At 40.5% G+C, this 12,388-nt stretch overlaps 1 protein-coding gene across 11 annotated transcripts in view; it reads left to right on the plus strand.

Moving 5' to 3' along the window:
- LOC133557515 (disabled homolog 2-interacting protein-like) overlaps nucleotides 1-12,388 on the plus strand; it is a 440,633-nt gene that overhangs the window by 395,396 nt on the left and 32,849 nt on the right. For all 11 annotated transcript variants that reach the window (XM_061907996.1, XM_061907997.1, XM_061907998.1 and 8 more), the window contains 3 exons: nucleotides 1,024-1,168; nucleotides 1,250-1,486; nucleotides 1,558-1,759. In XM_061907996.1, the coding sequence (XP_061763980.1) occupies nucleotides 1,024-1,168; nucleotides 1,250-1,486; nucleotides 1,558-1,759 (584 nt within the window). The remainder of the gene's footprint in view (nucleotides 1-1,023; nucleotides 1,169-1,249; nucleotides 1,487-1,557; nucleotides 1,760-12,388) is intronic.

Raw genomic sequence — 12,388 nt, forward strand, 5'->3', positions numbered from 1 at the left:
TTCAAGTTTTTTAACATTTTCCAAAAAATTCCCGCTTTTTCCAAAACTCCAGGAATTCCGTAATACCATTTCTCAAATTCAACATGTTACTTCTTCAACATTTCTCGACCGATTTGAAAAATTCCAACACCAACCATTTCAACTCATTCAGACCATTCAAGTTTTTTTAAATTTTCCCAAAAATTCCCGCTGTTTCCAAAACTCCAGGAATTCCGTAATACCATTTCTCAAATTCAACATGTTACTACTTCAACATTTCTCGACCAATTTGAAAAATTCCAACACCAACCGTTTCAAATCATTCAGACCATTCAAGTTTTTTACCTTTTTCAAAAAAATTCCCTCTTTTTCCAAAACTCCAGGAATTCCATAATACCATTTCTCAAATTCAACATCTTACTACTTCAACATTTCTCCACCGATTTGAAAAATTCCACCACCAACCATTTCAACTCATTCAAACTATTCAAGTTTTTTAACATTTTCCAAAAATTCCCACTGTTTCCAAAACTGCAGGAATTCCATAATACCATTTCTCAAATTCAACATCTTACTACTTCAACATTTCTCGACTGATTTGAAAAATTCCACCACCAACCATTTCAACTCATTCAGATCATTCAAGTTTTTTAACATTTTCCAAAAAATTCCCGCTATTTCCAAAACTCCAGGAATTCCGTAATACCATTTCTCAAATTCAACATGTTATTACTTCAACATTTCTTGACCGATTTGAAAAATTCCAACACCAACCATTCAGACCATTCAAGGTTTTTTATCATTTTCAAAAAAATTCCCGCTTTTCCCGAAATTCACATTGAAATGAATAGGACATTCTTCAAAGTTCCACAACTTACACATTTTTCATCCAACTCAATCCGTTCCAACCTCAAAATATTCACCGTGTTCGGGAATTATGTGCTCTACTTCAACAATTCTAAAGAAAAATAAGAAAATTCCAGGATTTCAGTTCCACTTCAGCATCGGAGCATTCACACATGTAGTTCCTGCGTGTGTTTTCAGGGGAGTTCATCAAGGCTCTGTACGAGTCCGACGAAAACTGCGAGGTGGATCCTTCCAAGTGTTCCTCGGGAGACCTTCCGGAACATCAGAGCAACCTGAAGATGTGCTGCGAGTTGGCCTTCTGCAAAATCATCAACTCCTACTGGTGAGTTCCGACATCGCCGCCCGCACCTCGGGGGCGCCCTCAAGTGACCCCCACCCCGCCGTCGCCTGCTCCCCCGTACAGCGTGTTCCCGCGGGAGCTGAAGGAGGTGTTTGCGTCGTGGCGGCAGGAGTGCGGCAACCGGGGTCGCCCGGACATCAGCGAGCGCTTGATCAGCGCCTCCCTCTTCCTGCGCTTCCTGTGTCCCGCCGTCATGTCGCCCTCGCTCTTCAACCTGATGCAGGAGTACCCGGATGACCGCACGGCTCGGACGCTGACGCTCATCGCCAAGGTCACGCAGAACCTGGCCAACTTCACCAAGTGAGTGTTTCTTCGGCCGAGGGGTCGGGAGGAGAAGGAGTGGTGCCAGAGTTCTGATTCCCTCTCGCCAGGTTCGGGAACAAGGAGGAGTACATGTCCTTCATGAACCAGTTCCTGGAGCACGAGTGGACCAACATGCAACGCTTCCTGCTGGAGATCTCCAACCCGGAGACCATCTCCAACACGGCAGGCTTCGAGGGCTACATCGACCTGGGCCGGGAACTGTCCACCCTGCACTCGCTCCTCTCGGAGATGCTGTCCCAGATGGACCAGGTACTGACTTCTAGCCACACTTAACTTTTACCTCTTAAGACCCAAGCTGTTTGTTTACATGCTATTTTTGTTATTTCTCTTTGCTATTTGGGCTTATTGGACCCTTATCATAATGAAAACTAAGAATCATTTTTTTGATATGATGTACTTAAGTCCATAAGTACACAAACGTGTACTTCATGTTTAGTGACATTCTAATTCTTATTTTTACACTTTTCCCCAACCAAATGCCATTGTATGTTATACTCTTCTGACACCCCCAGATGGCAGTATAAGTGTCCACATAAGTGGCCGTAAAACCCCAATTCAGTAGTGTACAAAATTTAGGAAATAAAAGCTACATCATCATTTTATGTGGCAGTATATAAAGAGATTAGCTAGCTTCTACGACACAAGTTCTGGCTCGCTACATCATCATTTTATGTGGCAGTATAAGTGTCCACATAAGTGACCGTAAGACCCCAATTCAGTAGTGTACACATTTTTGGAAATAAGAGCTACATCATCATTTTATGTGGCAGTACATAAAGAGATTAGCTAGCTTCTACGACACAGGCGTCAAACTCCAGTTCTGGCTCGCTTTATCATCATTTTATGTGGCAGTATAAGTGTCCACATAAGTGGCCGTAAGACCCCAATTCAGTAGTGTGCACAATTTTGGAAATAAGAGCTACATCATCATTTTATGTGGCAGTACATAAAGAGATTAGCTAGCTTCTACGACACAAGTTATGGCTCGCTGCATGATTTTATGTGGCAGTATAAGTGTCCACATAAGTGGCGGTAAGACTTCAATTCAGTAGTGTACACAATTTTGGAAATAAGAGCTACATCATCATTTTATGTGGCAGCACATAAAGAGATTAGCTAGCTTCTACGACAGAGGCGTCAAACTCAAGTTCTGGCTCGCTACATCATCGTTTTATGTGGCAGTATTAGTGTCCACATAAGTGGCCGTAAGACCCCAATTCAGTAGTGTGCACAATTTTGGAAATAAGAGCTACATCATTATTTTATGTGGCAGTACATAACGAAATTAGCTAGCTTCCACGACACAGGTGTCAAACTCAAGTTCTGGCTCGCTTCATCATCATTTTATGTGGCAGTATAAGTGTCCACATAAGTGGCCGTAAGACCCCAATTCAGTAGTGTGCACAATTTTGGAAATAAGAGCTACATCATCATTTTATGTGGCAGTACATAAAGAGATTAGCTAGCTTCTACGACACAAGTTCTGGCTCGCTACATCATCATTTTATGTGGCAGTATAAGTGTCCACATAAGTGACCGTAAGACCCCAATTCAGTAGTGTACACATTTTTGGAAATAAGAGCTACATCATCATTTTATGTGGCAGATTATAAAGAGATTAGCTATCTTCTACGACATAGGCGTCAAACTCAAGTTCTGGCTAGCTACAACATAGTTTTATGTGGCAGTATAAGTGTCCACATAAGTGGCTGTAAGACCCCAATTCAGTAGTGTACACAATTTTGGAAATAGGAGCTACATCATCATTTTATGTGGCAGTACATAAAGAGATTAGCTAGCTTCTACGACACAGGTGTCAAACTCAAGTTCTGGCTCGCTTCATCATCATTTTATGTGGCAGTATAAGTGTCCACAAAAGTGGCCGTAAGACTCCAATTCAGTTGTGTGCACAATTTTGGAAATAAGAGCTACCTCATTATTTTACGTGGCAGTATAAGTGTCCACATAAGTGGCTGTAAGACCCCAATTCAGTAGTGTACACAATTTTGGGAATAAGAGCTACATCATCATTTTATGTGGCAGTACATAAAGAGATTAGATAGCTTCTACGACACAGGCGTCAAACTCAAGTTCTGGCTCACTACATCATGATTTTATGTGGCAGTATAAGTGTCCACATAAGTGGCCGTAAGACCCCAATTCAGTAGTGTACACAATTTTGGAAATAAAAGCTACATCATTTTATGTGGCAGTACATAAAGAGATTAGCTAGCTTCTATGACACAGGCGTCAAACTCAAGTTCTGGCTCGCTTTCTTCATCATTTTATGTGGCGGTATAAGTGTCCACATAAGTGGCCGTAAGACCCCAATTCAGTAGTGCACACAATTTTGGAAATAAGAGCTACATCATCATTTTATGTGCCAGTATATAAAGAGATTAGCTAGCTTCTACGACACAGGCGTTAAACTCAAGTTCTGGCTCGCTACATCATCATTTTATGTGGCAGTATAAGTGTCCACATAAGTGGCCGTAAGACCCCAATTCAGTAGTGTACATAATCTTGGAAATAAGAGCTACATCATCATTTTATGTGGCAGTATAAGTGTCCACATAAGTGGCCGTAAGACCCCAATTCAGTAGTGAACACAATTTTGGAAATAAGAGCTACATCATCATTTTATGTGGCAGTATATAAAGAGATTAGCTAGCTTCTACAACACAAGTTCTGGCTCGCTACATCATCATTTTATGTGACAGTATAAGTGTCCACATGAGTGGCCGTAAGACCCCAATTCAGTAGTGAACACAATTTTGGAAATAAGAGCTACATTATCATTTTATGTGGCAGTATATAAAGAGATTAGCTAGCTTCTACGACACAGGTGTCAAACTCAAGTTCTGGCTCGCTTCATCATCATTTTATGTGGCAGTATAAGTGTCCACAAAAGTGGCCGTAAGACTCCAATTCAGTTGTGTGCACAATTTTGGAAATAAGAGCTACCTCATTATTTTACGTGGCAGTATAAGTGTCCACATAAGTGGCTGTAAGACCCCAATTCAGTAGTGTACACAATTTTGGGAATAAGAGCTACATCATCATTTTATGTGGCAGTACATAAAGAGATTAGATAGCTTCTACGACACAGGTGTCAAACTCAAGTTCTGGCTCGCTTCATCATCATTTTATGTGGCAGTATAAGTGTCCACAAAAGTGGCCGTAAGACTCCAATTCAGTTGTGTGCACAATTTTGGAAATAAGAGCTACCTCATTATTTTACGTGGCAGTATAAGTGTCCACATAAGTGGCCGTAAGACCCCAATTCAGTAGTGTACATAATCTTGGAAATAAGAGCTACATCATCATTTTATGTGGCAGTATAAGTGTCCACATAAGTGGCCGTAAGACCCCAATTCAGTAGTGAACACAATTTTGGAAATAAGAGCTACATCATCATTTTATGTGGCAGTATATAAAGAGATTAGCTAGCTTCTACAACACAAGTTCTGGCTCGCTACATCATCATTTTATGTGACAGTATAAGTGTCCACATGAGTGGCCGTAAGACCCCAATTCAGTAGTGAACACAATTTTGGAAATAAGAGCTACATTATTATTTTATGTGGCAGTATATAAAGAGATTAGCTAGCTTCTACGACACAGGCGTCAAACTCAAGTTCTGGCTCGCTACATCATCATTTTACGTGGCATTATAAGTGTCCACATAAGTGGCCGTAAGACCCCAATTCAGTAGTGTATACAATTCTGGGAATAAGAGCTAGATCATCATTTTTTGTGGCAGTATAAGTGTCCACATAAGTGGCCGTAAGACCCCAATTTAGTAGTGTACACAATTTTGGGAATAAGAGCTACATCATCATTTTATGTGGCAGTATAAGCGTCCACATAAGTGGCCTTAAGACCCCAATTCAGTAGTGTACACAATTTTGGAAATAAGAGCTAAAAGGTGCTGTCCACGTATGTGGTCACTAAGGCCTTTAGAGGTTTGTAAAGGGGAAATTCACTTTTTTTTTGTTATGGTTCAGTCTTTATGAGAGACAAGAAGACAAACATTTTTGTTTGTTTTTGCTTTCTAACATAAAAATGGGCTTGTTCTTGGTGGCTAGCAATGCAGATAGTTAATTCTACCTCAAAATCACTTTAAAAATGCATTAAATAAACAATACTTCATATACGTTTCATTACCTGTGCTACAACCAAGCTTTAGCGACATTGTTATTGTTGTTTTATTTCTATTGCTAATATCGTAGCTTTAATGGCTACGATATTAGCCATAAAAGCTTACTACGGAAAAAGATAAACTAGCTTTTACGACACAGGTGTCAACTCAAGGCCCGGGGGCCAGTTCTGGCCCACTACATCATTTTATGTGGCCTGCCGAAACCTGAAAAAAAATAGTGTCCATAAAAAATTTGAAAATATAAATATTTTTTACTAAATGCATTCATTCTTTCAATTTTGACAGAAAAAAAATGCATATTTCTAAACTTTAGTATTATCTGATCATGCCAATTATATTAGTAGTGCACAGAGAGAAGAGGTTGTTGTTTTTTCGCATTCTAACATATAAAAATTGGCTTGTTCTTGGTGGCTAGCAATGCAGCTAATCAATTCTACCTCGAATTGACTTTAAAAATACATACAAAAACTGTCAACTATACTTCATTTACATTCCATTACCTGTAAAACAACAGAGCTGTAGTGACATTGTTATTGTTATTTTTCTAGCGTACTAACACATCGGCGTACTACGGTATTAGCCGTAAAAGCTAACTAGGGAAAAAGATAAGCTAGCTTCTACGACACATGCATCAAACTCAAGTTCTGGCCCGCTACATTATTTTATGTGGCCCGCGGAAGCCTGGAAAAAATTAAGTTTCAATAAAAAAACTAATTAAAAAAATATTTTTTACTAAATGCATTCGTTCTTTTAATTTTGACGGGAAAAAAATGCATATTTTAAAATTTGATATCTGATCATGCCAATTATATTATTAGTGCACAGAGACAAGAAGACAAAAGGTTGTTTTTCGCCTTCTAACATGTAAAAATTGGCTCCTTTTTGGAGGCTAAAAATGGAGCTAATCAATTCTACCTCTAAACCACTTTAAAAATTCATTTTATAACCGTCAACAATACTTCATTTACGTTCTGTTACCTGAACACCAACCAAGTTGTAGCGACATTGTTACTGTTACTTTTTTTCTAGTGTACTAACACATCATCGTGCTATGATATTAGCCATAAAAGCTAACTACGGAAAGAGATAAGCTAGCTTTTACGACACAAGTGTCAAACTCAAGGCCGGGTACTTGATTTTATGTGGCCCACGAAAGCCTGCAAAAAAATGGGTTTCAACAACAAAAACAATATATATATATATATATATTTTTTTTTTTTTTACTAAATGCTTGATGTAAATAAATGAACTAAAAGTTGTTTGAATGTTAACAGAAAAAAATGCATATTTTAAACTTTAATATGATCTGATCATGCCAATTCTATTATTATATATTGTAATCCAAAACTATTTTTGTGAGATAAAAACAAATAGTAATAAATATCTGCTTGTCACTTTTATTTATGATTTTAAAGCAAGTTATACATAAAAAGAATATAGTAATCAAAATGCACGTGCATTTCGATTAATCGCGATTAATCACAGGTTATTACCCACATGCATAATGTAAATTAATTTTCCACTATTTATTTAAACTATTTTTTGACTGACCTGATCCATTTAATAGTGGAAAAAAACATTTATAAAATAACAATACATTCAGATTGATCATCAACATGAACTCAGGAGCACAATATATTCAAAACAATTTCTGCTGGGTTTTTTTCTTAATCAAAATGAGTAAGTCAGGATTAATGACTACAGAGACAAGTAGTGCACAGAGACAAGAAGACAAAATATTTTTTTTCGCTTTCTAACATGTAAAAATCGGCTTGTTTGAAGTGGCTAAAAATGCTGCTAAACCTCTTTAAAAATGTGTTTAAACACCATCAACAATACTTCATTTTAAAAACTTGTGTAACAACTAAGCTGTAGGAACTATTTTTCCAGCGTAATAACACATCGGCGTGCTACGATATTAGCCGTAAAAGCTAACTACGGCAAGCGATAAGCTCGCTTCTACGACAACACCAAACAGTTTTGACTTTGTCATTCATGTTTAAAGTTTGTTAGCATTGTTTTTTTGTTTATTTTCCTACTGCTCGGTGGCCTAGTGGTTACAGTGTCCGCCCTGAGATGGGTAGGTGGTGAGTTCATACCAAAGACGATAAAAATGGGACCCCTTACCCCCTTGCTAGGCACTCAGCATCAAGGGGTTGGAATTGGGGGGTCGAATCACCAAAAAATTATTCCCGGGCGCGGCCACCGCTGCTGCTCACTGCTCTCCTCACCTGCCAGAGGGTGAAAAAGGGGATGGGTCAAATGCAGAGGACAAATCCCGCCACACCTAGTGTACTTTAACTTTAATATAATTATAATTATATAATTACATTTCTGCGATGAGGTGGTGACTTGTCCAGGGTGTACACAACCTTCCGCCCGATTGTAGCTGAGATAGGCGCCAGCGCCCCCCGTGACACCAAAAGGGAATAAGCGGTAGAAGATTGATGGATGGATAATTATGGCAACTTGTCCAGGGTGTACGCCGCCTTCCGCCCGATTGTAGCTGAGATAGGCGCCAGCACCCCCCGCGAGCCCAGAAGGAAATAAGCGGTAGGAAATGGATGGATAGATGGATAATAATTTATTTATATTATATAATTATAATTATGGCGACTTGTCCAGGGTGTACGCCGCCTTCCGCCCGATTGTAGCTGAGATAGGCGCCAGCGACCCCAAAGGGAATAAGCAGTAGAAAATGGATGGATGGATGGATAACAACATTTATTTATATTATATAATTATAATTATGGCGACTTGTCCAGGGTGTACGCCGCCTTCCGCCCGATTGTAGCTGAGATAGTCGCAGCGACCCCAAAAGGGAATAAGCGGTAGGAAATGGATGGATAGATGGATAATAATTTATTTATATTATATAATTATAATTATGGCGACTTGTCCAGGGTGTACGCCACCTTCAGCCCGATTGTAGCTGAGATAGGCGCCAGCGACCCCAAAAGGACTTGTCCAGGCGGTAGAAAATGGATGGATGGATGGATAATAAAATGTATTTATATTGTATAGTTATAATTATGGCGACTTGTCCAGGGTGTATGCCGCCTTCCGCCCGATTGTAGCTGAGATAGGCGCCAGCGACCCCAAAAGGGAATAAGCGGTAGAAAAATGGATGGATAGATGGATAATAATTTATTTATATTATATAATTATAATTGTGGCGACTTGTCCAGGGTGTACGGCGCCTTCCGCCCGATTGTAGCTGAGATAGGCGCCAGCGACCCCAAAGGAATAAGCGGTAGAAAATGGATGGATGGATGGATAACAACATTTATTTATATTATATAATTATAATTATGGCGACTTGTCCAGGGTGTACACCGCCTTCCGCCCGATTGTAGCTGAGAGATAGGCGCCAGCGACCCCAAAAGGGAATAAGCGGTAGAAATGGATGGATGGATGGATGACAACATTTATTTATATTATATAACTATAATTATGGTGACTTGTCCAGGGTGTACGCCGCCTTCTGCCCAATTGTAGCTGAGATAGGCGCCAGCGACCCCAAAAGGGAATACGCGGTAGGAAATGGATCAATCAATCAATCAATGTTTACTTATATAGCCCTAAATCACTAGTGTCTCAAAGGGCTGCACAAACCACTACGACATCCTCGGGCAAGGAAAACTCACACCCAGTGGGACATCGGTGACAATAATGACCCAGTGGGACGTCGGTGACAATGATGACTATGAGAACATGATACTGTGATACTGATGATACTGATGACTATGAGAACATATGAGAACATGATACTGTGAAAGATCAATCCATAATGGATCCAACACAGTCGCGAGAGTCCAGTCCAAAGCGGATCCAACACAGCAGCGAGAGTCCCGTTCACAGCGGAGCCAGCAGGAAACCATCCCAAGCGGAGGCTGATCAGTAGCGCAGAGATGTCCCCAGCCGATACACAGGCGAGCAGTACATGGCCACCGGATCGGACCGGACTCCCTCCACAAAGGAGAGTGGGACATAGAAGAAAAAGAAAAGAAACGGCAGATCAACTGGTCTAAAAAGGGAGTCTATTTAAAGGCTAGAAAATACAAATGAGTTTTAAGGTGAGACTTAAATGCTTCTACTGAGGTGGCATCGCGAACTGTTACCGGGAGGGCATTCCAGAGTACTGGAGCCCGAAATGAAAAAGCTCTATAGGCCGCAGACTTTTTTTGGGCTTTGGGGATCACTAATAAGCCGGAGTCCTTTGAACGCAGATTTCTTGCCGGGACATATGGTACAATACAATCGGCAAGATAGGATGGAGCTAGACCGTGTAGTATTTTATACGTAAGTAGTAAAACCTTAAAGTCACATCTTAAGTGCACAGGAAGCCAGTGCAGGTGAGCCAGTACAGGCGTAATGTGATCAAACTTTCTTGTTCTTGTCAAAAGTCTAGCAGCCGCATTCTGTACCAACTGTAATCTTTTAATGCTAGACATGGGGAGACCCGAAAATAATACGTTACAGTAGTCGAGGCGAGACGTAACAAACGCATGGATAATGATCTCAGCGTCTTTAGTGGACAGAATGGAGCGAATTTTAGCGATATTGCGGAGATGAAAGAAGGCCGTTTTAGTAACGCTTTTAATGTGTGCCTCAAAGGAGAGAGTTGGGTCGAAGATAATACCCAGATTCTTTACCGTGTCGCCTTGTTTAATTGTTTGGTTGTCAAATGTTAGAGTTGTATTATTAAATAGAGTTCGGTGTCTAGCAGGACCGATAATCAGCATTTCCGTTTTTTTGGCGTTGAGTTGCAAAAAGTTAGCGGACATCCATTGTTTAATTTCATTAAGACACGCCTCCAGCTGACTACAATCCGGCATGTTGGTCAGCTTTAGGGGCATGTAGAGTTGGGTGTCATCAGCATAACAGTGAAAGCTAACACCGTATTTGCGTATGATGTCACCTAGCGGCAGCATGTAGATGCTGAAGAGTGCAGGGCCAAGGACCGAACCCTGGGGAACTCCACACGTTACCTTAACGTAGTCCGAGGTCACATTGTTATGGGAGACACACTGCATCCTATCAGTAAGATAAGAGTTAAACCAAGACAGGGCTAAGTCTGACATACCAATTCGTGTTTTGATACGTTCTAATAAAATATTATGATCGACAGTATCGAAAGCAGTGCTAAGATCGAGGAGCAGAAACATAGATGACGCATCAGAATCCATCATTAGCAATAGGTCATTAGTCATTTTTGCGAGGGCTGTCTCCGTCGAGTGATTTGCCCTGAAACCGGATTGAAAGGTTTCACATAGATTGTTAGACGCTAAGTGTTCATTTAACTGCTCCGCAACAATTTTTTCGAGGATTTTTGAAATAAAGGGAAGGTGAGACACCGGTCGGTAGTTTACCATGAGGTCAGGATCGAGGTTAGGTCTTTTAAGAAGAGGATGAATAACCGCTTTTTTGAATGCTAGGGGAACAGTGCCCGAGGAAAGTGATAAGTTTATAATATTTAGCACTGATGGACCTAATAATACAAAGAGCTCCTTGATCAGTTTCCCAGGAAGAGGGTCAAGTAAACATGTTGTTTGTTTTATTCCATTTACAGGTTGTAACAATTCCTCTAATGTTATTTCCTCAAAACGAGAGAAACTATTTTGGAGGGCAGTATCCGCCGTATATACAATCGTGTCAGTGTTAATAGAACCCCGTTGTAGCTGGGACGCATTGTCTTTAATCTCCTTTCTAATGACTTCAATTTTCTTACTAAAGAATTGCATAAAGTCATCAGCTGAGTGGGTGGAGCTACTGGAAGGAGTCCCTTGTTGGGTTAGCGATGCTACCGTACTAAACAAAAATTTAGGATCGTTTTTATTACGGTGGATGAGATTTGAGTAATAATTAGCTTTAGCTAAGGTAAGCATGCGTTTATAAGTTATTAAACCATCACTCCATGCTTGATGGTGCACCTCAAGTTTAGTCGTGCGCCATTTGCGTTCCAGCTTTCTGCATAATAATTTCTGAGCTCTAGTTTCTTCTGTAAACCACGGGGTGCGCTTTTTTGGAGCCTTTTTTAATTTTAGCGGTGCTATGTTATCAATGGTTTCGCGCAGGGCGTCGTTAAAGTTGTTAGTGAGGTTATCAATAGAGCCCACATATTTTGGGAATGGTGCCATTACCGAGGGCAGTAGGTCAGCAAGAGTTGTCGTTGTGGCCGTATTAATGTTGCGGCTGCTATAGCAGTTATTATTATTATTAGTTTGACGAACATGCGTCTGAACCTCGAATTTTATAAGGTAATGATCGGACAATACTTTAGTATACGGGAGTATCGTAACTTTGGAAGCGGTGATACCCCTGACAAGCACTAGGTCTATCGTATTACCGTTGCGATGCGTGGGTTCATTTATTATTTGTGTGAGACCACAGCTATCAATTATAGTCTGGAGCGCTACGCACGGTGGGTCCGATGGGGTATTCATATGGATATTAAAGTCCCCCATTATGATTATATTATCGGCGTGTGTCACTAGATCAGCAACGAACTCTGAGAATTCATTGATAAAGTCCGAATAGGGCCCTGGGGGGCGGTAGATAACAGCCAGGTGTAGAGGCAGCGGTGTGACAGACCTCATAGTAAGCACCTCAAACGATTTATATTTATTATTTATGTTAGGACTAAGGTTAAAGTTTTCGTTGTATATTAGTGCGACCCCCCCACCCCTTTTGAGCGGACGGGCAATATGCGCATG

This window comes from Nerophis ophidion, linkage group LG08 (genome assembly GCF_033978795.1).
Source record: "Nerophis ophidion isolate RoL-2023_Sa linkage group LG08, RoL_Noph_v1.0, whole genome shotgun sequence".
Lineage (NCBI taxonomy): Eukaryota > Metazoa > Chordata > Actinopteri > Syngnathiformes > Syngnathidae > Nerophis > Nerophis ophidion.